This window comes from Chanodichthys erythropterus, chromosome 15 (genome assembly GCF_024489055.1).
Source record: "Chanodichthys erythropterus isolate Z2021 chromosome 15, ASM2448905v1, whole genome shotgun sequence".
NCBI classification, from domain to species: Eukaryota; Metazoa; Chordata; class Actinopteri; order Cypriniformes; family Xenocyprididae; genus Chanodichthys; species Chanodichthys erythropterus.
The window spans coordinates 6,734,983-6,762,947 of record NC_090235.1 but is presented as its reverse complement, the minus strand read 5'-3'; the positions used below and the strand labels follow the sequence as shown (position 1 = coordinate 6,762,947).

The following is a 27,965-nucleotide window of genomic DNA, read 5'->3' as shown; positions in this document are numbered from 1 at the left end:
GTTCTCGCAGTGACACCGACATTTCGCCAGTTTACAGACAGGCATTAAAGCGTCTATAATAAGACAATCTAATTCTTTAGAACGTTTGTCTTTAATTAAAGAAAATGCAGTCCGTAGCTCTCCTGCTCATCGGGATACAGCTCGTTTATGCTGGTAAGTAGATGGTTTGACCGTTTAGTGCAATTTCATGATTTCTCCCATAAAGTTAATTACAGAACGCCGCTTGTTTATATTTATACAGTTTAAATCTAAGTTTTAATGTTGCGATTGTCACTACCATGTAGGCTATTTCTGTTCGCAAAGTCGAATGTTTGTTTTTTTTATTAGTTTTTTTTTCATTCATTTTTTTCCCAACATTTACTAAAAAAAAATAGAAAATGCAAATATGCTTGACAGATGATGACAGCTGGTCCAGCCATTTTAAATCAACCATTGACTTATGCAATAAACTAATGTTTTGGGTGGTAAGACTACTCAACCAGTAATATATTTTGATCAAAATTACAAAAGCAGACAATTCAATTGTACATAATCAATCATTGGCAACTTGTTCAAAAGAATGAGAAATTACTTTTATGATGTGCTCACTGTAGATGATGTGAAGTTGAACAGAAAGTTTTGAGAATTGTAATTGTGATCTGAGAAATGAACTAAAGCGACTGAGGTTTATTATCAGTATTTTTTGCTGTTGACACTAGAGGGCAGTGCAGGATTACAATTAATGTACATTGAGTTGCATCCATCAGGCAGTTTACAGAAAAGAAGAACTTTAGTTATTTTGAGTAAGAGAAAAAGAGAAATCTCAATTGTTGTTGTCATTGTTGAAAACAATTTGCCTTTTTTCTTTCAGGAAAACATTCCCTGCAATACTTCTACACAGCAACATCAGGCTTACCAAATCTTCCTCAGTTTGTGTCTGTAGGAATTGTAGATGGACAGCCATTCACATATTATGACAGTAAAATTCGCAGAATGACTCCCAGGCAAGACTGGATGGCTAAATCTGTGGGAGAAGACTACTGGGAGAGGAACACTCAGGCCTCAATTGGGTCTGAACAAGCCTTCATTAACAACATTAATGTTGTCAAAGATCGCTTTAATCAGACTGGAGGTGAGCACTACTATATGATATTAGAAATTCAAGTAAAAATAATCAATGTATTTTTAAACAAACTAATACTGAGTAAATAAAGGTATTCTATTCCTGCGTGAGGGGAAGTACTTATAATTAAGCAAGATTAGCATAAATATTCTTCTAGTAATCTGACCTTTTACAAAATTGTAATATTTAACTCAGGTTATGTTAATGTGGTTACAAAGTGTTTTTGTGTGTGTGTGTGTGTGTGTGTGTGTGTGTCCTTTTGTGCATTATATTTCTGCACATACGATATATATTTTGTAGAGGCATCTGGGATGAACACAAAAGATTTGATGTGAAACATTAACTTTTGGTGTTATACTGTAGGCCTTGCAGCTACACTCCTCTTGTAACAAGAAAAGGGCAGCATATTATTCAAAGTTAAATGTTGTTTATGCAGAAAGTTCTGTATGTGTAAAAAGTTGCTCATTGAAAGTGCACTGAATTAGTGGAGTTTTGGTATGCTTACACAGGTAGACAGATATGTGCTCAGGGCCTGTTCTAGGAGGTCTGTAATGCAGAGTGAGCTATTTGTTAGAATTATCATTCATCTCAATTGTAGTTGCTCTTATGGGAGTAGATACACCAAAACGAGCTGTCAAGTTGAACAATTCTCACTTCTTGTAGTGAACCAGCAATCTACATAATCTAAGTCAGATAGGCAGAATTTGCTAATCTCAAACAAGCGTATTATCCTCAGCTGTGACATGAAAGCTAGGTCATTGAGGACAATTAGATAATATTTACACCTTTGTGAAATTTAGCCCTTATATTTGTTTAAAAACAAGGAAACTGTCATCTTAGTCACTGTGATCTCTTTCATAATTTTTTCTTCAAAGAAGAAAAAATATTGACATATAAAACACTGTTTAATTCATTATCCTTTATAATACAGTCATTTTAGATACTTCACCATATTTATTCCTCCAAATTTGTCTCAGTTTTAAAACAAAGCAGTGTTAAACAAAGCACTTTGTTTGGCAACAGAAAGTTTGTATGTTTAGAAACATGCTAATGCGAAACTGAATGAATTGTTAGTCAGGTATTCTGTGTGCTTCATGTGAGGATAATTTTGTATGCTCTCAGTCTACTGGGCAGAAACCAGAACAAATGTAACCAAAAGTTAATTTAATAAGTAATTATACTTATTTATACAATTATTTTTATAAAAGTACTGAAATACATATGATTAAATGAGAAACCAGAAACCAGAGCAGACCAATTGAACCAGAATTAATTAATAAAATATAGATTACGTTAATTATTAATTATGCATATTTATACAACTCTGCAGGATGATGGTCTTCCAAGAGTAGATTGAGTACTGCTAATTTTGAGTCTTTTGAGTAATTTCTTCAACAGTGTGATGAGTCTTAAAGAATTTGATATCCTATTTAAGATTATTTTTTATATTTTTAAAAAATAATTGATCCTAACTAGAATCAACAAACATACTAAACAAAAACAATACTACTTTTGGCAACATTTCTTTTTAAATTTAAGTACCATTTATTATGACAGAACATTCTTCCAAATGTGTGCCTTTAACAAATTAAAATTCACAATTCTATTGTTTTTATACTGAGCTAATGATATTTTCTACAGTCTACCCTTAAAACCTAAACTTAAAGGGTTAGTTCATCCAAGAATGAAGGTTTTGTCATCAATTCCTCACTCTCATGTCGTTCCAAAATAATATTTATGCCGCCTTATAAGATATCATCTTTTGGACAAACTCTAAGGCAGAATCACATGACTTTCACTGTGAATACAATCCCATAATGCACTGCGAAATCCTCAGTGAAACAATCCATATCATTCTGAAAATTATAAAACAAAATAGTTTCATAGAATTAAAACTGATTATTTTACCCAATATTTGTGATGCATATTTATGTTTATTAGAGTATCACATTTGTCAATATGCTAACGATAAACTGAATCAATTGTGATTTAATTGAGCAGTGCTGTTTTTATGATGCATGTGTCGCTGCCTAAATAGTAAGACCCGATCGAAATCTTTTTCAACATCTAATGTCATCATAAACATTGTTTCTTAGTTTTAGTCTCATAATCAATCAGATTTAGTGTTCGTACATTATCAAATAATACCCGATTTTTCACAAATCCTGTCTGATCTGAGTTCAGTATTGTTGGTATTATATCAGCAGGTCTAGCAGCGATTATTGATGTGAAGAACTTCTGATCTATTTAACAAGGATTCAGGTCTATAGATGAACATTGTTTAGGGTTTTTCTCTTCCTGTAATATTACGGTTATAATAGACGAGTTCATGTCCGTCACTCACCTGTTATAATCCAGATAAAATCCTCACACAATATTGGGAACAACAATTTATTCAATTCTTTATGAAATTCATTAGTAAATCCATCACTACTGGGATATTTTTCTGTTTTACTTGTTTTAATATCTCTTAAAATCTCTTCTTCTGTTATTGGAGAGGTAAACACTTTATTTTGTTGACTTGTAATTGTAGGAAGATTCAAAGAATTCAGATAATTTTTAATTTTACTTCCAAACATTCAGAATCTGGTTTATAAAGAGACGGGTAATCATTATTGATTTTATTATTTTTGTTTATTTTTTATTTGTATTTAAATGCTAGACTTCTTATTTTACACTATTATCATAATATTTCTTTCTAGTATACATTAAATTCTTCTCAATATCTGCAGTTGCTATTTTATCTAAGGACTTCTTTAACTCTTCATGAACCTCCTTACTTTTTTTGTAAAGTTTTTAATTTATTTTTCTAAGTTTAACTAATCTATTTTTCCATGATCATCTGCTATTTTTTTCCGGCTCATTGTGGCTTTAGCATCCCACAATATAACTGTTGTCTCTTCTCCATTATTATTACTCAATATAATTTCTGAAAAAGTGTATTATTTTATCTTTAAAAATATTATCCCTAAGAAGAGAATTATTAAACCCCAATATTGAAGATCCTTGTTTACTCCCAAGATCCATTTCCATTATCACTGCATGATCTGCTACAGTTATTGGTCAGATTTCACAGCTCTTTACTCTTAGCACATCATTTTTAACATAAATATATAATCTAACCTGGAATAAATATTAGGAGCTTCAGGGTAATATGTAAACGCCACACATCTGTCAATCCACATCTGCCCCTTTTATTGATTTGTGTTTTCTTTTACTCTGAGTTTCTAATTCTTCATACAAATTTAAATCTCATGCCATAATCATTATTCCTTTAACTTCCAACAACGATAAAATAATATTTTTAAAATTTTTAAATTTTCCCCAGGTGTGTTTTATATATTAATTAAAGTTATTTTTGTCCTTCTAATTCTCCGCTCACTAATACATATCTGTTTTTATCTATTTTACTAAATTCACTTTTAAAATTCAAATATTCCTTAACCAATATTTCTTCTCCTTTTTGCTGATGTAAATGATGATGCGAATACTTGAGCTCCAGACATCTTTTCTCATTTTTTATCTTCTTCTTTTATTTAAATGTGTAATAATTTCCCCTTTATCTCTCTTAAGTTTCTGGAGTACCTCTTTCTTTTTATTGTTTTTTTTTTAAAACCATTTGTATTTACAGTTATTTTAAGTCCTTCCATTTATTTATTGATTTATTTATTGAAACTCCAACTGTCAAAAAATTCAAATGTATACACACACATCTAACTGTTCTGAGATCAGTCAAAAGCAGATTTGGTTTGATTTTAATATCATGTAATCAGAGTAGGTCTCTTCAGAGTCGTCTGCTCTCTGCTGTCAAGAAACTGTCTTTCTACTGTCTCCATCAGTTTATAGTTGTGATGTCCACCATATGATGCATGATAGAAACATAAGACCAGATGAATGTGCAAACTCACATCAGACTTTAAAAGCTCCTAAGCTTACAGATATAACCAAACAAACCCAGAGCATGGATTCAAAAACAGACCTCAATAATAGATCAAAGATGATAGGATGCTGTGCTGATATACAACAATAGTGAAGGATACAAGAGTGTAAAAGAAGGTAAATAGATGAACAGGGACGGGAATCGTAAAGAATTTAACTATTCTGTTTCTGAGACACAGTTCCAGTTCATTAACTGATACATTAATGATTCTTTGAAAATAATTGATCATAACTAGAATCAACAAACATACTAAACAAAAACAATACTACATTTGGCAACATTTCTTTTTGAATTAAAGTACCATTTATTATGTCAAAACGTTCTTCCTAATGTGTGTCTTTAACAATCAGTCAGTAACTTCACTGATTAAAGTCACACAAGCGTAAAACCCACACAACACAGTCACAGTTTACAGTTAATTTTGATTGACATGATGAAAATCACATGACATCCGCTGCAGTGAATAAATCAACAACTGCTCCGATCGATTCAGTCAGTGAGTGATTCAGTCAAACCCATAATTCAGAGCGATTCATAAGAGTCGTTCATTCGTGAGTCACATGACACTGATAGCGCAGTATGTTTGCAGTCGTGTTCATCCAGCGAAGACATCGCAATAGAAATCATGTTGTCTGTTTATCATCTTTGTGTTATTTCACAGCACACGCTCTTTCTCTCTCATCATAATAAATTCAGACGAGAAACTCACATTTCTTCTGCTGTGCTGCTGTAGATTCAGCGGTTAGAAACACTGTCAGAGTATTTCAGTTCAGCGTCCATCAGCATCAGTGGCCTTATTTGTTGTTGATCAGAAGGTCCAGTTGCTCTGAATCATTCTCAGCACTGACAGCTGTCCGTCATCCTCACATCATCAGATCAATCATTCTCAGCGCTGACAGCTGTCCGTCATCCTCACAGCATCAGATCTCTGAATCATGAGGGTTTTGGTCTTTCTGTTAGCAGACGCTCTGACTCTTGTGTTTGATTGAACCGACAACAATTCACTCATTTCTTTCACAGAAATCTGTAGTGAGCGTTTAATCAGTAGATACACGCCGTTATGTGTATTACGTTTTTGTCTATCACAGTGTAGAGTTTACATTAGATTCTATTGTTTTTATACTGAGCTAATGATATTTTCTATAGTCTACCCTTAAAACCTAAACTTAAAGGGTTAGTTCATCCAAGAATGAAAGTTTTGTCATCAATTCCTCACTCTCATGTCGTTCCAAAAGAATATTTATGCCGCCTTATAAGATATCATCTTTTGGACAAACTCTAAGGCAGAATCACATGACTTTCACTGTGAATACAATCCCATAATGCACTGCGAAATCCTCAGTGAAACAATCCATATCATTCTGAAAATTATAAAACAAAATAGTTTCATAGAATTAAAAACGGATTATTTTACCCAATATTTGTGTGTGTGCATATTTATGTTTATTAGAGTATCACATTTGGCAATATGCTAATGACAAACTGAATCAATTGTGATTTAATTGAGCAGAGCTGTTTTTATGATGCATGTGTCGCTGCTTATATAGTGCGTTCTAGATCAGTCACTCATGAGGTTCTGTTTCATTTAGGATGCTGTCTGTGTAGACTGGGAGATCACTAGGTTTAGATCAGAGTCCAGACAAGACTACAGTGAATCAGAGCAGGACAGTTGAGCAGCAGCGCTCGTCTCACTTATATGTTGTTTTAGACTCTGTTACTGAGAATCACCACCAGACCTGATAACTGCCTTAACCAGCAGATCCAGAAACAGACCAGCACTAACCTACAGAAACAAACAGATCCAGTGTTTGAATTCATGCAGGACTAAGCTGGTCTCCACAGGGTTTTCATTGTATCTGAGTGTGAATGAGCTTGACTGAACACAAACTGAGGCTCAGAGACACAGAGAGACAAACAGATGCCAGATTCACAGGAGATGAACGGCTCATAAATGACAAACTGTCATGATGTTTGAAATGCATTTAGTTCAGACGTCACATGAGACTCACAGACTATTGTGTGCTCAAGGTGAGAACAGATGCTGTTCCCAAAACACTGATGCCAAACACTAGATATATAAAGACGGTTCACTCGTATTACTATGATTGGGAGTGCAAAGCACAATATGGCAGAATAAGTCCCGCCTTCTAAGTAAAAGAGCCAATCATCAATCGCTAAAGTCATTACATCACTGCAGCTGGTGTTAGAAGCTCCGGTTGCTATAGAAACAGTCAGTGTTTATGACTGCACATGTGCATCGGTTGCTCCAGCCTGAAAAATGCAGTTTTTTGTCATGATTTGAGCGTTTAGAAACAAAATATATGAGACAGTTGTTGTCAGATTTCATTGGTGATTTCAAATATGAAGTTTAATCGTAAGCTTGATGAACAGCTTTGGGGAATCTAACGTTTCCCCACTCAAAGAGAGCGGAGCTGCAGTCACATGACTGAAAGAGCTGTTGAGAGGCGATTCAAAGATGGCCACCAAGTGAAATGATTTTCCTGAAAGAGACTTTGCTGATGCAGAACACTGAACTGCTACAACAGCACAACATGTTTCCATGGTTACTGTGCGTTCATCAGCTGATCCTCTGTGAAGATCACTAACACTGTGTGTGTGTGTGTGTGTGTGTGTGTGTGTGTGTGTGTGTGTGTGCTCATGTTGTACAACTCTTTGAACAGGAAACTAACACTCAATGTCATTTTCGGTAAGAAGCTGAATTATTTAATATTATTCCATCCTGAAGCTCTTAATGATTGTGATCAGGGTTTCCTGTTGATTTTGTTCTTCTGAGCAAAACCAGTTTCTAAAACACTCTCGATCTTTTGAGCAGAAACCACAACAAACCAATTTAACCCAAATTAATTAATAAAATATAAATGAATAATAATTGATTACACTTATTCATACAAATTATTTGACTAAAATACATAAAATAATTAATTAACAAAATATAATTAATAATAGATTAATTAATATAGAGGTCTTACAGTTATTTTTTGTGTTGATTTCTTGAAAAGATAAAAGGATGAAGCTCCTCCAGGAGTCGATCGAGTGCTGCTGATTTACTCTGTTTTACTGCGGTAAAATCACTCTTCAACAGTGAGAAGAGTCTTAATAAGTATGATATCCTGTTTAAGATTATTAATTTATTATATACTTTATTATGTCTTTCAGTTGAAGCTCATTTAATGCAGTTATACAAACGAACATTTCCTTTAAAGACATAATATTTTGAATCAATAGTTATTTCTCATTTTTCCTTCTTCATTCTCTTCCTTTCACTTTTTTATCTTTTTTGATAATACCATCACCAAAACATAAAAAAAATAAAATAAATAAATAAGAATAAACAAATAAATAATAATTAGAACAATAACCAATACATACACAACAAAACACTTTTACATACAAAAATAGGAGGAAAAAAGAAAATAAAAATACAAGAAATACACACAAAAAATTAAACATTCACATATTCATATCAAACTCTTATAATGACACCTAATTCCTAATAAGTAAGTAAACATTATTTAAAACCAATTAATAATAATATTAAATAAACAAAATAATAAATTAATAAGTTAAAGGGAGGCAGGGTTATATAAAGAGGTAATTAATATATAATTCCTTTATTTTATAGTATATACTTTGATTTTAGAGGTGCTCAAATCTTTTCAAAATCTATATTTTGCTCTTAATTTCATGTTTCCTCTCATGAAGCGACTTTAGAAAGTAAATCTGACAATCATTTAAAATTGGGGATTCTTGCCTTCTCCAAAATCATGTTACTGTTTTAAACGCTGTAATTCTCAGTATTCATGATAAATATAACTCATCTTCACTAAGTAGCATATGTCCTAATACCTTTATTATATTTGATTTCTTATTATATTCCCTGAATTACTTCTGTCCAAATATTGTTTTATTAATTTACAAGTATAAATATATGAGTGTAATGAGCTTTAAGTTCACCGCAGCTTCTCCAACATCCTGAACATAAATGATTATATTTGGAAGATATTTCTGGTGTTATAAAATATCACATAATGATTTTCCAAGCATATTCTTGTCAATATGTAGATTGTGTAGATCTTAAATGATCTTTTAAACTTTGTTTCCAATCTCCTTCTGTTATTTTATTATCTAATTCAGTTTCACATTTTGTTTTAGAATTATATAAACCCGTATGCTTAATTTTTTTGAATATATTATTTATTCGTCCGATCAAGTTATCTACTCTATTAATTTGACTAACTTTAATCATAAAACACAACAGAGGGTGAATATCATCTAAAGTTTTTATTTTAATCTCATCCTTTAAATAACTTCTTATTTGAAGATATTTGTAAAATAATGTCCTAGACAATACATATTTCCCCATATGCTCTCAAACGTCTCCATCTCATTGTCTCCATAAATTTGACAGAATCTCAAATCCTTTTTTATCCCAAACCTTCAGTACATCATCAAAAGTATTTGGTTTAAAATCTGGATCTCTTGATATTTCTCTTTAACTAACCATCTCATGATCACTAATATTCATCACTTTGCAAATTCTTCTCCAACATTTAAAAGTTTCACTTATACAATAATAACTATATTCACCTTTTTCTTTCTTCCACAAAATATTAATGAACTAATTGCATCAAGTGACCCAGTTTCCATACATTTCCACTGATATATTATCCACTGCATCCAGCTCAACATTGGTTTAATCTGGGCTGCGTAATAATAATACTCCACATTTGTCAATGATAACCCACACATTTCTTCACTATTTTGTACAATCTTTAGATTTACTCTTGGTTTCCCCTCATCCCAGATACATTTTCTAAAAATACTAGGCCACTTTTGGAATGACTAAGATCTTTTATTAAATAATTCACTCGTATACTCTGCGTTAAGGGCTCGATACATAAAGCAGATATTTGAGGTGATAAATGATCCTCTTGTCTTGTCCTCATTAAAGGGTTGGTTCACCCAAAAATCAAAATTCTGTCATTAATTATTTACCCTCATGTCGTTCGACACCCGTTAGACCTTTGTTCATCTTCAGAACACAAATTAAGATATTTTTGTTGAAATCCGATGGCTCAGAAAGGCCTCCATAGCCAGCAATGTCATTTCCTCTCTCAAGACCCATAAAAGGTACTTTAGACGTCGTTAAAATGTCCATCTCACTACAGCGGTTCTCATTTTATGAAGCCACAAGAATAGTTTTTGTGCGCAAAAAAAACTAAATAACGACTTATATAGTGATGGGCCGATTTCAAAACACTGTTTCCTGAAGCTTCGAAGCGTTATGAATCAGTGTATCGATTCATGATTCGGATCGCCAAAGTCACGTGATTTCAGCAGTTTGGCGGTTTGACACGCGATCCGAATCATGAATCGATACACTGATTCATAACGCTTCGAAGCTTCAGGAAGCAGTGTTTTGAAATCGGCCCATCGTTATTTAGTTTTTTTTGTGCACAAAAACTATTCTCGTGGCTTCATAAAATGAGAACCGCTGTAGTGAGATGGACATTTTAACGACGTCTTTAGTACTGGGGACACACCTAACGATTAGCTGAAACATTCTAAGACTGAACTGAACACACATACCGATTGTTTCCTGCGACTGAAGCAGATTTAAATACTTACACATGGAATTTGAACACCGACTGCAATCGCTGACTGAACGCGACTGGACGCGTTTGAGCGCGATCAGCCATAAGTATCAATTTACATTCATAATCGGCCTTACAATCATTAAGTGTGTGCGCGGCTTAATACACATCTTCCCTCCTTATCTATTTTAATAAATTCACTTTTAAATGATACGAATACTTGAGCTCCAGCCAACTTTTCTGATCTTCTTTATTTAAATGTGTTACTTGCAGAAAAATAATTTCTCTTTCCTCCCCTTAAAACATTTTTACAAAACAACAAAAAAGAAAAGGAGAGAAAACTTGGAGAGAGAGGTAGAAAAAAATAAACTAAGAAAAAAACATAATTGTACAATCATAAACATACAAAATGAATAAAAAATAAAGAAAAATAATAATAACAGTAATAATAATAATTAAACAAAGCTCAACTTCCCTCATTCTTCTCTCTGCCATCCTTCTTTGGGGGTTTTATAATCAATAACCAAAGATTAATACATTTCTCTAAATTAAACATTTATATTGAGATCATTTCATTCTGTTATTTTCAACAAGGAAGAAAAACATAATAAATAATAAGTAAAATTAATGCATTTCTCTAAATTAAACACTTTTATTGAAATAATTTCATTCTTTTAAATAATAAAATTTAAAAAAATCAATGAGGGAATTTAAACTCTTTAACCCTTATTAAATTATATAGTTAATTCCCCTTTTCCCCTCTTCAACCGTAATAATAATAAAAATTACTAAACAAAACTTAATTAAATTCCCTCCTTCATCTCCCCTTCATCCTTCTTTATTAATTATTAAGATTATTAATTTTATGGACTATATATCTTTTCTAATGCCTGGCTCACACTACAGGAGTTTTTAAATCCTGACCGAATATGAAATCTGGTTGCAGCACACACATAAGGAGAATCTTCACAGATTTTATTCTCACAAATCTCAAACATGCACACACTACAAGATTTGAAATTTGCAGCGCAGCACACACTACAGGATATTATTAAGATTACCATACCCAGAAGAGTCACTGACATAAACAGGTAGGCTATGTTTACATTTGCTAGCAGCTTTCTACACTCACCCGGTATGTTCAAAACCATAGTGAATTCTCCTCAGCTTTTCTCTTTGTCCGTACGGTTGCGTCATGTTTTTGAAGACGCGTTATTCAAGGAGTTCCGCCATCACTAATGTCCAACGGACCCATACAGCAGCTGGTTTCGCGGTCTCATTCACTTCTCTCATTGGCTGTTGTTAAAGAACTGACGTGATCTTCCCGATTTAAAATCCTAAATATCAAACATGTTTGATATGATCGGGGCGGCCCCGATTTGTGTGAGAGCAGATCGGGAGGCGCAAGATTCAATCTGTGAACGCCTCACATTACCAGATAATCTGCGCCGAACATCGGAGCCGATCGAGGTCCTCGACAAGATTTTTTCTCAGATTCTCTGAAGGGTAAAATCGGGCATAAATCGGCCTAAAACTCCTGTAGTGTGAGTCAGGCATAACTGATCAGACTAACAGTTTTCAGCCGATGATAAACTCACAAACATTCCATAGACTTTCACTGACAGAATTCAAACTCCAACTGAAACTCCAACTGTCAAAAAATTCAAATGTAAACACACACACACACACACACACTCTTGCTGCATCCCAATTCGCCTACTTATACTACATCCTAAAAGTATGTACTGTTTTTGTAAAGAAAAAATACATACTTTTGAGTGTGTAGCAGAAGAGTATGCAAGCTTTGGGACATACTACCTCGTCATAACTGCGTCTTAAACTGACGTTCTGTCGCTTAGTTACGTAACCTGTAACTGTTTAAACTGCTCTGTCAATCATCTTGTCACAGTTAAAATCCTCCACATTCAATTCAATTTAATTTCCTACCATTTTGGAGAGAAATGTAGTCGCTCATTGATATGCCAGTCACGGGTCTTTCATGAAATAACTCTCCTCATCTTTGCATAATGATGGATTTAAAAGTTAATGACCAAACGCATTGTTATATAAGCTCACAATGCTGTTGCAGATGAAATAATAATTTTTTAGTTTGTAGTTCTAATCGAATCCTGGTCCACAGCGCAATGTGTTATGGGCAATATTAGCCGTTAGAAGTGCCCAGATTCTGCATGTTCGTGAAAGAACAGCAGTGCTTTTGATTTCATTTTCAGTACGCAGTGTTACAGCGGTGAAATTACAAATGCCAAATACACATTCTGAGACATGAAATGAATAACTGGGAATTTTATTAACATTAAATCATTCTTCTCCTCAAAATTTTGGGTAGGCTGTGCCTCCCCTGACGAGCCACCACTGCTCATGGGGAGTTTGGGGACCAAAAAATTTCCCCACAAGGTAAAACATATATATCAGGTTTTACTATCCTTGTGGGACATTTGGTCCCCACAATGTAGTTTTCCAAACCTCTCTCAAACACAAAATGTTTCTCTCTCTCTGCTGTTTTAAAGCGCTCTGAGTTGCTCTCACCGTTGGCCATTCAAAGTGTAAATATCACAGCAGCACTGAGATCTGTGCTGACGCTTTTGAGACGTGTGAGCTGGTCTGTGAAGGATGATGGGAATTTTTCAGACAGCAGAGAACAGATGGCTCTGAAGTGACCTACTCTGGTTACAAAACTCAATTTGCTTTGATCTCATAGCAAAATTATCAAGACACTTTACACTGTTGATGGGTGACTTAACCATAATAACAGTTCATAGTTCAGTCTACAGAATACCCAGCCTGTGTGTGCTTCATGTGTTCATATTTTCTTTTTTAATCTGGGATACAGTGGAAACTGTGACCTAGAATGAAGTTATTTCTAAATTCCTCATCTTAATTGATGTAATTGTTCAGGTATCTGTATCAGCTCACTGAATGAACCTACAAACACATAATGGAAAGCGTGTGTTGTTCTCAATGGCTGGCTGCTTTGTCACAGTCACACGTGATTTTTTAAGGCAGTGGTCTCAAACTCAATTCCTGGAGGGCCACAGCTCTGCACAGTTTTGCTCCAACCCTAATCAAACACACCTGATCCAGCTAATCAAGGTCTTCGGGATTACTAGAAAATTTCAAGCAGGTGTGAGTTGGAGCTGGTTGGGGCTAAACTGTGCAGAGCTGTGGCCCTCCAGGAATTGAGTTTGAGACTGCTGGTTTAAGGGCTGTAAAATGCAAGAGACTGTTTAAATGAGTGAGAGAGGAAACATGAGTATCACAGTAAAGAAGGGCTTTACATTACAAGGCTCCGCTGGACAGTGATGTGGAGGATCAATAAGCCTTTTCATTTCATTACAGAAACTGGATTTAAGACATAATAAAAGAACAGCAAGTGTTTCACAGTGAGTCTATCAGTGTGTTTGTTAAATCGCTCAGGGACACAGAGGGGGTCTGGAGGACAGATTTGTGGTGGTCTGTGTGAGGGCTGTTGGAAAGACTCGTCCTGACTCATACGTCACAAACCTACTCTAATGTTTCTATGAGATTATTTATAATGATTAGGGTAGGAATTGTAACAGTTCTGGTTCTGAGACACAGATCCAGTGCAGTGAATAAGTCAACAACTGCTCAGATTAAGTCAGTGAGAGATCCAGTCAAACTGATCAAATTGCTTTGAAAACAGACATAATAGCTTTCTGAGGTTGTGATCTGATCTGTTTTTCCCCAGTGCAGCTCAAGGATGTGCTGATCGCCTTTCTTATATTATTAATTTTCTCAGAGAAGAAAGAAGCAAACTCGCAGCATTTGCTGTCTGAGAGCATTTCACTGGGAATCTGGCTTGGGGGGTTTGTCAGTCTCTCTACAGTAGCAAAAAGAGTGCGTGTGTTGTTTAAATTGCAGTTTATAATATTTGAGAAGAAAGTCTGTCTAGCTTTGCCTAGTTCCATATTGAAAGCATGAAGGTTATCTTTATAGATGTTATAGTGGATTTCAAGTTTTGTCTTTCGCCACATGTGCTTAGCTTTTCTGCATTGTCTTTTCATATTTTGCACTGCTGTTGAGTTTCTCCACAGTGCTTTTTGTCTTTTGTCTTTTTTGTCTATATTGAGAGTAGTCAACATTTGAAGTGGGTCAAAACCTTTCATCAAAGTTGTCCTAAAACCTTCTTCTTAGGACAACTTTTATTAACTTTTTTGATTCATTTCAAATGTTGACTACTATATATATATATATATAGTATACTACTTATAGTTGGATTTCCTGTCTAAGGGTGTTTTCACACCTATGGATCGCTTGTTTTGTTCCGAAGTTTAGAGACTAAATTTGTTACAATGTTTCATTTTCTTCTTGGTTCGGTTCGCTTTCACATGGCAACATTTCAAAGCGTACCAAAATGAGTTTAGGCAAGTCACATGTGAGTAAAACTGTCCTCTTATTGGTCAGAGTTTTCTCTGCCTCATCCATCAAAATAATGATTGAAAAGTTCACTCCATGAGCTTATTGTGGCTTTATTTGTAACTGTCGAGACACACGCAAACACTTTATAAATGTAGCCGCCTTTCCCGCTGTTAAATTATATGCTACATTCATATTAATGCTGCGGCAAATTCAAACGCACTCTCTTTCTCTCTCTCGGTCTGTCTCTGGTTTTCTAGCTCTGTCTAGTAGGTGACCTGTTGTCAGTGCGTCGAGAGAGACCATATAAATTTTATAATGAAGCAGCAGAGCGGGAATCAAGACTTCGTCGGGACAGCATTCTCGCACGGAGAAGTGCAATTACACAACAGAGGCACTTGTTGGTTTTCAGTTATGGTAAATAATGTTGATCACTCACAGAATCAGACACTACCGCTTTTTATACCACATTTCCCGTTAGGAATTATGATATTGTTTGGTTCGTTGGTCCGTTAACTGGGTCGGATTGCTTTCACATCTCAAGCGAACCGCTCCAGAGTTCGTTTGAAAGCTTACCGAGACCACCCTTTGGTGCACACCTGAGTGCGATTGCTGCTTTCACACCTGCCCAAATGAACCACACCAAAGGGGGAAACGAACTCTGGTAAATGAGGCAGGTGTGAAAGCACCCTAAGTTTAGCTTCAAAGGGCATCTTCAACAACAATATTCTATAAAAATTAAGACTATATTTTTTGCATTCCGATTCTGACATACAAAGGCACAACAAAACATTTTCCTTCTTCTTCTTGTTACCGCTATATTTCTGCCATCACTATGCATTCGCAGCTGCAAGTGACGTAACTGTGACGTCTGCTCCAAATTGGACTATAGGGCTGTGAAGAACAAGCTTTGGGCTTGTTGATGGAGTCGATCAACTCATCGTTCTGAATCTCATCCGGATGTTGAACAAAAATGCCAATTTTCTCAGCTTTTTGTTTAAAATGTTGCCTTTTTTTATACGAAACTTACCCACTCATTTCTTTCACGGAAATCTGCAGTGAGCGTTTAATCAGTAGATACACGCCATTATGTGTATTACATTTTTGTCTATCACAGTGTAGACTTTACAATAAATTTTATTGTTTTTATCCTGAGCTAATGACATTTATAAGCCGCCTTAAAAGATACCATCTTTTGTTCAAACTCTAAGGCAGTATCACGTGTCTTTCACTGTGAATACAATCCCATAATGCAGCGCAAAATCCTCCGTGAAACAATCCATATAATTCTGAAAATTATAAAACAAAATAGTTTCATTAAAAAATAGTTTAAATAAAAGTACTCACATTTATTTATTTATTGTTTTCACCCTTAATATTATTATATCATCATGAAGGGATTCATTAACTCTTTCAGCTCGTTTTCCTCCCTCATAATCACAATCTCAAATAAACACACAAATGACACACATTTTATCAATAGATGTCCAGCTGTGGCGTCCTTCACAAGTTTGCCTAATATTGTCCGAAACTTCTTTTGATTTTGGACAAAGGGGTCTATAATTCCCAATGCATTTTCTCCTCTAACATTTAGTGTTTTTCAAGAATAATTTCTCTTTCCTCCCCTTAAAACATTTTTTCAAAACAACAAAAAAGAACAGCAGAGAAAATTTGGAGGTAGAAAAAAAATAAACTAAGAAAAACATAATAATAGTACAATCATAAACATACAAAATGAATAAAAAATAAACAAAATAATAACAGTAATAATAATAATAATAATAAAAATAATAATTAAACAAAGCTCAACTTCCCTCATTCTTCTCTCTGCCATCCTTCTTTGGGGGTTTAAATAATCAATAACCTAAGATTAATACATTTCTCTAAATTAAACAATTTTATTGAAATAATTTAATTCTTTTAAATAAATAAATAAATAAACTCCAAAAATTCAAGGAGGGAATTTAAACTCTTTAACCCTTATTAAATTAAATAGTTCATTCCACTTTTTCCCTCTTCATCCGTAATAATAATAAAAACCACTAAGTTCTCTCCTCTTCATCCTTCTTTATTAATTATTAAGATTAATTTTATTGACTATTGACCTTATTCCTGACTAGCGTTTCGAATTATGGGTTCCACTTCCGGTTTGGGGAACTTCCATTCAAAAAGACTGAAACTAATCGTTTCAAATTATAATCATAAGGTTGTCCTACAAATGAGCTGTCAGTTTTTCTTTCATGTTTTATTTTCAGACATCATGAGAATTACGTAACGCTTGGTATTTTAACGTAACATGTTGTAACAAGAATATCTATGGCAAGAGCTCTTTTCAGTTTTCAGCAGATGCTTTTTATCCTCGTGATTATTTTCTTTTGTCCCTTTGCATTCCACTGTAACAGTATGAAAAAGGACAACATATACTGTACATTTGTGGTCTGTTCTCCCGATATAATTTACGATATATCCATCCCATTAGTAATTCACTGGAATGCACGAAGAATCTCTCGTTTTTCTCCTCAAAACCTCAAGTCTCTTTCCAGGTTTGTTTTCACAGGTACATACAATTTATTAAAATGGAAATCACTTTGAAATAGTATCACGCAATGCTGAAGTTCATGAACATATTTATTAAGGCAACGTATATTACATAACGCAGATATATATATCACTATAGTTATGTTCAACCCGTCCGTTATTGCTGTGGAAAGAATCACGCTTTTTCATGGCCTTTTGAAAGTAAATGGACTTTTAAAAGTGTAAAAGCATCAACAAGGTAATGTTCGTTGGTTGAAGGGTGAGTAGAATAATGTCATCTCATTGTACCCAGTTTAAAAATAAAATGCATTACTACGTTCATAGAGCAAGTATATCACTGACTGTCTACAGCTTAACGGAAGTTACTCCCATAATTCGCGCAAAGCGTCATGGGGCGTAGGAATAAGGTGGATATATTTTCTAATTGATCCGTTTTTTGCAGATGATAAACTCACAAACATTCCATAGAATTTTACTGACAGAATTCAAACTCCAACTGAAACTTCAACTGTCAAAAAATTCAAACGTAAACACACACACACACCTAACACACCTTGTCACTTCAGAGTCATCTGCTCTCTGGTGTCAAGAAACTGTCTTTCTACTGTCTCCATCAGTTTATAGTTGTGATGTCCACCATATGATGCATGATAGAAACACAAGACGAGATGAATATACAAACTCTTGTCAGACTTTACTCAACAGAAGCTCGCTAAGCATACAGACAAAACCAAACAAACCCAGAGCATGGATCGAAAACAGACCTCAATAATAGATCAAAGATGTCTGCTGTGCTGTTATACAACAATAGTGAAGGATACAAGAGTGTAAAAGAAGGAAAATAGATGAACAGGGACGGGAATCGTAAAGAATTTAACAATTCTGTTTCTGACACATTAATCGATCCATTAATGATTCTTTAAGAATAATTGATCCTAACTAGAATCAACAAACATACTAAACAAAAACAATACTACTGCAGCACAGAGTATTTCAGTTCAGCGTCCGTCAGCATCAGTGGAAGATGAACCGACTGAAACAAATATCAGAAATCATTCGCTTCCTTTTTGTAAGAAAAGAAACCAGTTCTGTTTTAGAGACAGAGAAAAAGTGAAACGGTTTGAGCAGTGAAGGTTCAGATGAGCTGAAGTGATGTGACAGGACGTCCTGCTGAATCAAATCATGACTGATTCCTCAATCTATTTTATATGAATCACAGGAGCTTTACGACATCAAGCGTGTTTTATATTGTATCTCCGTCTCTGTCGTGGTTCCTCAGAATAAGATTGTTCTCCTGTGGTTGATTCAGCCGCTGCTGAAGCTCAGGGTCCGGTTGCATGAAAGCCCTTAAGTTAGGAAAACCCTTAGTTATAAGGTTAAGGGTATCCTAAGTGAAACATGGGTTGCAAGAACAAAACCTTAAGGCTGTCACTAAGTTTTTCCCTTAATTGCTTAAGTATTCCCTTCAGTTCTGCTATGTGTTGCAACAAAGTCCTTAGTAATCATTTAGCAATAAAAAAATGAAGGGATCAAAACAGGTCCTTCAAGTCATCTGCTGAACTCAAACACGACGGATGATTTCATGTTAACTGAGGATGAGGAAGTGCCGATGTGTATTTTTAGCGATCGAAATAAGCCTGTTGAAAGTATGACGTGAAACAGCGTGTATTGTAACAAAATAAAATTGAATGAACAGCGTTTTCATATTTTGATCACGTCCATATGCACTTGAATTAACTCTCTCATGCCAGGCTTTTGTCTTGTGCGCAAGAGCGACTGATTATAGCGGCAGGCTTCGGTGTTTCCCTTCTTTAAAAAACAAAAAAAACAAAAAAAAGAATAGCTTTTTTATCCTTGGTCCAGTTTGGTTTAGATATTTTAGCGCACAGGACTAACGTTAGGCATCGAGCCGTGCCGCATAAAGGTCACCGAACGCATCATTCAGTGAATAATCGCCAAACAGGCAAAGTGGCGTCGATGCGCGAGTACAATACAATAACAATGAGTCGGACTAATATAATGTAATTTAATGGAAAACTATGTGAGTGTCGCGGCAGGATTTTGAGTGTCGTAGCTGTGCTCATATAAACAATGTGCTTGAATTTTAGTTTGCTCTGTGTCGTCCGTCAGGCTCCTTTAATAATCTCCATCACTCAAATATTGCAGAACAGTTGTTTAGTAAATGTTAAACTTGTTTAAAAGTCAGTGGTCCGTTATGTTTTGTTTATCGTGGGAGATTTCGTAACTATAGCAACCCGTCGGGCTGCTTTGCTCTTATTAGAGAAGCAGAATGAAGGTTGATCAGTTATTTGTTGGTGATCAGAAGGTCCAGTTGTTCTGAGTCGTTCTCAGCGCTGACAGCTGTCCGTCATCCTCACAGCATCAGATCAATCATTCTCAGCACTGACAGCTGTCCGTCATCCTCACATCATCAGATCAATCATTCTCAGCGCTGACAGCTGTCCGTCATCCTCACATCATCAGATCTCTGAATCATGAGGGTTTTGGTCTTTCTGTCAGCAGACGCTCTGACTCTTGTGTTTGATTGAACCGACAACAATTCACTCATTTCTTTCACAGAAATCTGTAGTGAGCGTTTAATCAGTAGATACACGCTGTTATGTGTATTACGTTTTTGTCTATCACAGTGTAGAGTTTACATTAGATTCTATTGTTTTTATACTGAGCTAATGATATTTTCTACAGTCTACCCTTAAAACCTAAACTTAGAGGGTTAGTTCATCCAAGAATGAAAGTTTTGTCATCAGTTACTCACTCTCATGTCGTTCCAAAAGAATATTTATGCCGCCTTATAAGATGTCATCTTTTGGACACACTCTAAGGCAGAATCACATGACTTTCACTGTGAATACAATCCCATAATGCACTGCGAAATCCTCAGTGAAACAATCCATATAATTCTGAAAATTATAAAACAAAATAGTTTCATAGAATTAAAAACTGATTATTTTACCCAATATTTGTGTGTATGCATGTTTATGTTTATGTTTGACAATATGCTAATGACAAACTGAATCAGTTGTGATTTAATTGAGCAGTGCTGTTTTTATGATGCATGTGTCGCTGCCTATATACGGTAAAAAAAAAAACAGTAAAACTCAAATGTTTACCTCTAGGGGAGTTGGAAAATGAGTCTATTTTCAAAAAAAGTGGAGTGTTCCTTTAAGTCCTCACATTTATTTAGTTATTTCATTTTTTCCCTCTTAATAATATTTATATCATCATGAAGGGAAACATTAAACTCTCACAAGTTTGCCTGATATTGTCCAAAACTTCTTTTGATTTTGGACAAAAGGGGTCTATAATTCCCAATGCATTTGCTCTCCTGACATTGAGTGTTTTTCAACTGTAAGAATAATTTCTCTTTTCTCCCTTAAAGCATTTTTACAAAACAACAAAAAAGAAAAGGAGAGAAAACTTGGAGAGAGAGGTAGAAAAAAATTAACTAAGAAAAAAACATAATAGTAAAATAATAAACATACAAAATGAATAAAAATAATAATAATAATTAAATAAATAAAGCTCAACTTCCCTCATTCTTCTCTCCATCATCCTTCTTTGGGGGTTTTATAATCAATAACCTAAGATTAATACATTTCTCTAAATTAAACATTTTCAATGAAATAATTTCATTCTTTTAAATAAATAAATAAACTCCAAAAAGGAGGGGTTTTAAACTCTTGAACTATTATTAAATTATATAGTTCATTCCACTTTTTCCATCTTCAACCGTAATAATAATAAAAAACACTAAACAAAACTTAATTAAGTTCTTTCCTTCATCTCCCCTCCATTCTTTATTAATTATTAAGATTATTAATTTTATTGACTATATCTTTTATAACTGATCAGACTAACAGTTTTCAGCAGATGATCAAACTCACAAACATTCCATACTGAAAACTCCATCTGTCAAAAAATTCAAATGTAAACACACACACACACACACACACATGTTTGTTTTTGTGAATTGTGGGGACTTTCCATAGACTTCAATGCATTTTACACTGAACAAACTGTACATTCTATCCCCCTACCCTGCCCCTACCCCTAAACCTAACCCTCACAGGAAACTGTGCAAACTTTTACTTTTTCACAAAAACTCATTCTATATGATTTATAAACCCATTTACATTGTGGGGACCGCTGGCTGGTCCCCACGATGTAGGTGAACTCAGGTTTATATTACATCATGGGGACATTTGGTCCCCACAATGTAATATAAACAAAAGCACACACACACACACACACACACACACACACACACACACACACACACACACACACACACACACACATCTTTCTGTCTGTCTGTCTGTTTTGAGATCAGTCAAATGCAGATTTGGTTTGATTTTAATATCATGTAATCAGAGTAGGTCTCTTCAGAGTCGTCTGCTCTCTGCTGTCAGGAAACTGTCCTTTCTACTGTCTCCATCAGTTTATAGTTGTGATGTCTGCCATATGATACATGATAGAAACACAAGATGAGATGAATATGCAAACTCACATCAGAAGCTCCTAAGCGTACAGACAAAACCAAACAAACCCAGAACATGGATTCAAAAACAGACCTCAATAATAGATCAAAGATGATGATGCTGTGCTGATATAAATGAATGATCCATTAATGATTCTTTAAAAATAATTTATCCTAACTAGAATCAACAAACACAATAAACAAAAACAATACTACTTTTGGCAACGTTTCTTTGTAAATTAAAGTACCATTTATTATGACAGAACCTTCTTCCTAATGTGTGTCTTTAACAACCAGTCATTACACGCCATTATTTATATTACGTTTTTGTCTATCACAGTGTAGAGTTTACATTAGATTCTATTGTTTTTATACTGAGCTAATGATATGTTCTATAGCCTACCCTTAAAACCTAAACTTAAAGGGTAAGTTCACGCAAAAATGAGAGTTTTGTCATTAATTCCTCACCCTCATGTCGTTCCAAACCCGTAAGACCTTTGTTCATCTTCACACAAATGTTTCTGCATTTCTACATTTTCATTAAGACATTATTTAGTTTGTTTATTGTGTAGTGTAGTGTATTGTTTATCGTTTATCATTTTTATTAGAACTGTTGCTGCTCATGAGTGCAGGTGATTTCAGGATATACTGTTTTTGTTAAGACATTTGATCCCCATATTGTAGACAAAACCTCACATGCACACACATATGTTGGGTTTCCATGTTTTATGGGGACTTTCCATAGACGTAAACTGTGGAAAAATATCCTGTTAAATTTCTGTGGTTGCCAGAAATTCCCAGCAAAAAGTACTGTAACAATGTTTCAAGTTTTACAGGATGCTAGAATAAAGCAATAAGCCCTGTGAAGCTGTGGTTTACAGTGAATTTATAACAGCTAAGGGGCGTTGTTAGGCACATCATAACTGATTTAGCACCAAAGTCTCCTCAGGATATTTATCTAACTATGGTGAGTATTGACTTTTTCCCTTTTTGTCACTCTGTCTCTTGTTCAGGTGTGCACACATACCAGGAAATGTACGGCTGTGAATGGGATGATGAGACTGAAGAAATAAATGGGTTTGATGAGGATGGATTTGATGGAGGAGACTTCACTACTCTGGATTATAAGGAGAAGAGATATATTTCCCCAGTGCCACAGGGACTCGCAACCGCAGAGAAGTGGAACAGGGATGGAAGCCTGCAGCAACGGAAAAATTATCTAGGCACTATCTGTGTTGAGTGGCTGAAGAAGTATCTGGAGTATGGAAAGAGCAGCCTGCAGAAAAAAGGTTCATAATATAAAGAAAAATAATCCAGTATATTTCTTGTTCTGAATCAAAAAATTGTCATTGACAACTCACAACTAATTTTCACACATAAATATTGTTAGTTAAGTTTGTTTGTTTCTTTCTTTCTTTCTTTTTAACACACAAGAGGCAATTCTTTCAGTGTTGAAAGAATAGCGAAGAAGGATTTTTTCCATTACAGATGCACACAGATATGTAAATTAATGTTTCCCTACATTTTTAGATCAAAGATATAAAAGATTTTGTCAGTGACTGTTCTGAAATTGCAGTTGCATCTCTGTTTTATTGTGCAGCAGTGTTGAAAGAGAGCTCTTTTACGAACACATTCTTCTCAGGATTTTGAGTTCCCATATGCTGCCCACAGCCACTGCTGTCCTCTTTAGACTCCACACTTTGTTGATGTAGACAATTAGATAGCTGGATAGTTCACTGTCAATTCTGCTCCAGTGCAGGTTTAACAAATGTGTGCAACAAGGATGAATCATGACCAAAAAGAGTACTCTTGTTAGTGCCCTTTTGAATCATAAAATTACATGCAAGACATGCAAGAATGGACATGCAAGAAAAGACCATGAGACTAGAAGCGAGGTCACTATTTGGGGCATTGACTATGAGAGATAGATGTGATAACTACTGAAATGAATTATTCTAATCTCTTTTGAACTAGTCTCACTTTAAACTCTTTCAAAACACTTTAATCAATTTTAATCAATTTTCTTTCTGTCACTCAGTCACTCACATTTGCTCATTTCTTTGCTCCACTCCTCCTTACTTTCTCTTAGAAGAAACAAAGTTTTGAGTTTAGGCACCTGCACAAAAAAGATCAAACTATAGACATTAAAATGCATTTCTATCTCTCCAGTCTCTCCTCAGGTGTCTGTGTTACAGAAGGATCCCTCTTCTCCAGTGACGTGTCATGCTACAGGTTTTTACCCCAGTGGAGTAACAATCACCTGGATGAAAAATGGACGAGAGCATCATGAGGATGTGGAGGTTGGTGAACTTCTTCCCAATGAGGACGGAACTTTCCAGAAGACGAGCAGCATCACAGTCACACCTGATGAGTGGAAGAAGAACGAGTACAGCTGTGTGGTAGAACATCAGGGCAAGAGTGTGACAGAGGATGAGATCCGGTCTAACAAAGGTAAGATTGTACAAGTCAATTACAAAATTATCACATTTTAATGAAAATCATTAGTTTCTTTCATTAGACAAACTATAATGTTCAGATCTGTGTTTCTTAGGTGTTTGTACAGACAATAGGTTGAATTGACTGTTGTGAATTATGTCGGGTGAACTAGTTGAACTAGTTGAAGCAGACACAGTCAATGTCAAAATATCACTATGTCTTAAATAATTAAGTCATTACAGATTGCACTTTATTTGCAAAACTGTTTATGTAAAAGAGATCAGAAATCAGAATATGTATGATAGTTTATTAACAGGTTTCAGACTTTCAACCTGTTTTCAAGCCTCAAATAGGGATGATATTTTTATAGTGACAAAAAAATCTAATTGAAATCGCAAAGTAAAATGCTTCCCTACTCCCAATGTAAATCCAGTGGCATACCATTGCAATTTCCTTGGATTATTCTAAAAATTCCAACAACAAGACACTGACACACTGTACATCGCAAATGCGAAGAGGTTTAGTCTTGACCGTTGATTGTGGGTAATTGTAGATGTTTATAAGCATGTGTCTGAATTTTAATTCGTAAAAAGAGAAGAGAATGATGGGAAACAGGACAAAGATAAGACCAAATTACGCAAGTTTGGATTGTGCATTATACCAATTTTAATCACCTAAATTGCAGAATCAATACATGCATCATTATTTTAATGTTATATTCTTATATTGTAACATATTTTTTTGTCTATGTCTTACTATTATTGCTAGTATATCATACCTCATGGAGACCATCACTGAAGACCAAGAGGGCTGAATTTTAGATTCAGTATTCATATGAATAGAAGAAGGCTAATTTTATGCAGCTGATATTATAAAATAAATAAATGTTAATTAATTTAATTTAATACATCTATTTAATGTATTATTGTAATATAAATAGTTATTTATTGTATTTGTATTTTCAGTTATTCTTTAGAACCTATGTAATATTTAGACCTGTATTGTGCTTGCATGTGGTAAATATTCTATCCAATGTACTGCAGATATCAAAATCAAAAATGCTGTTTGTCTTTTTATCTCCCCAAATTTTCTACAAGTACTGGTTAGTAAAATGATATACACACTCTTTGAGTAATCTTATGTTTTCTTCTGATCAAATAGGAGATTCTGTTCCCATTGGCATCATTGTTGGTGCTCTTGGTGCTGTCGTCCTGTTAATTATCATTGTTGTTGCTGGGTATAAGGTGTACCAGAAGAAAAAAGGTGAGGACTAAAGATGGCAAAAGAAAATATGTAATATGAATATATGTTTATAAATAGAACAGTATGTTCTATTTAGGCTGTAAATGGCTCTTTTTCAATTGATTTTTTGTTGGTTGGTAAAATTACTGAACTTACAGTTTTTGTCTTTGGTTGTTTTTCAGGCTTCAAACCTGTCAATGGTAAGTTCCTCATATGTGCATGTATCAAGAAGAGCTTTAACATTGGGAAAGATGTGATTAAAAATGGCATCTTAATATATCCAAATGTGTAATGTATAGCTTTGGTAAGGTGAAATGAAAACAGATGTCTCATCCCCCTTCGTTCGAATGTAGAACTACTAAATTTAGCATGATATAAATACAAAGATGGCTTCCATGCTAATCAAGACAATTTTGTTGTAATATTGTTTTCTGTTTTAGGCTCTGATGATGGTTCAAACAGCTCAGCTCATACAGTTCCACAAGCATAAAGATGCAAGTATGTTATAATTATTCATCAGTTACAATTATCAATTAGTACAATGGTCTCAGTCATGTGAAATGAATGAAATTTAATGGGTTTTTTCTTGGATTTTAGGAGACCACAGACAAGTGGGAGATATGAAGTTGAAAAAAAAAATGCTTGTCCTGCTGTACATGCTTCTCCACTCACTCACTCACGATCATAGATTTATGTGATGGGATTGATCTGGCTCATGTTTCTACATTATTACATCTATACAGTAAAGATTTTCTTTCTGCACACTTTCTGTTCATATTTTTTTCATTTATGTTAATTTTAAGATCCAGAAATATGACATTAATCACATAATTGAAATGTTAACCTAAATGAAACATCAAAAATTCTCTTTAGTGACAAAGAAGAAAACAAACAAAATTATTGATTTGCATGCTTGATATAGGATTTGTGAATATACAAAAGTCTCACTGGACTTTCAGTCTAAGAACAGTCATAATTTGTTTGTTTTTACAAATTAATTTCTGTGGAAAATAAATTAGGATAAGGCTGCTAGCAACTATTGAATATCAAATTGTTTATTTAATGCAACATTTGACTCTTTTAGTAAACTTTCTAATGGTCTAGATTGGACAATTTTTGATATTGGGCTTTTCCATCAATTATATTAAATGTGGGCTTCTTATTTTATTCCTTGTATGGGATAAAATATTTTCTGTTTGTATATTTACGTTTTTGTTTTAAATGATTTTGATGATAATCTGTACAACACAATAATTAGTTCTTGTAAAGTTTAAGATGCTGTACTATTAAACCTTTTCATTAATATATGAATAGTATAGTTAAAAATATTTTCCTTTATTTGAGGTTACTAAATCTAAATGGATGGGGTTTTTTTTTTTTTTTTACATTGGTTGCCTAAACAATGTAATGTTTTGCTTATTTAAAAAATAAAGGGACCTCAAAAAAAGGAGCAAGTGTTGCATGTCTGACTTTCCTAAAATAGTTGAATATATAATTAACTTTTTCTTCAAATGCAGCAGGAATATGATGTTCAACAGTATGATTACTTTCCCAAGTTGTTGTGAAATATGAAGCAGAATCAGAATTGCTTGTCTTGACACTGCAGGGATGCAGTAGAATGGCAGGTGAAATGGGTATTAAGTGTTGATGAAATCCCTAATAAAAAGCCCACATAGAAAGATGACCGCAGTATACTGATGATTATAAGAAAGGAATATAATTACATATCTAGTAATTTCCTGTTTTGAAAGGGTAAATGACACAAAAATGCTCTATAAAAAGTGAATATGTGCAATTGTTACCTAAAATAACTATTTCTACATTTACACAAAATTGCCTGGAATCAATGCATGCTGGGTTATTTTCTTACAAAATACTATGAATGATGCTAACATCACAGTAATTTACTGCTCTTGTTTTACTGTTGTCTTTTACATGCCACTGTAAGAAATGTAATTGTTTACCTAATTGTGTTGAAGTCACCATAGTGATGATTAGTGTTCCATTTGGTTTAGATCTTGGACCATGTATATTCATATTCAGATTTCAATACAACAATGGTGACATTCAACAAAAATAAACTCTGAACATTACAAAATAAACCAACAAAACAAATGGTAAAAATTGAACCAAAAAGTTCAGCAGCACAGACATGACAGATTGTTGATTGATGATTTTATTTGACACACAACACGGAGC

General features: G+C 34.3%; 1 protein-coding gene and 1 long non-coding RNA gene across 2 annotated transcripts; both read left to right on the top strand.

Moving 5' to 3' along the window:
* Positions 1–6: 6 nt before the first annotated feature.
* On the top strand, positions 7–27,965 carry LOC137037730 (class I histocompatibility antigen, F10 alpha chain-like). The gene is made up of 8 exons (XM_067411956.1): positions 7–153; positions 851–1,111; positions 23,102–23,377; positions 24,258–24,539; positions 25,686–25,787; positions 25,949–25,966; positions 26,207–26,264; positions 26,364–27,965. Exons 1-7 carry the CDS (start codon positions 105–107, stop codon positions 26,254–26,256), a joined length of 1,038 nt encoding a protein of 345 aa, XP_067268057.1. The 5' UTR covers positions 7–104; the 3' UTR covers positions 26,257–26,264; positions 26,364–27,965.
* On the top strand, positions 10,548–14,499 carry LOC137037735 (uncharacterized). The gene is made up of 3 exons (XR_010897314.1): positions 10,548–13,221; positions 14,015–14,058; positions 14,436–14,499. It is a non-coding gene; the product is annotated as an uncharacterized lncRNA (long non-coding RNA).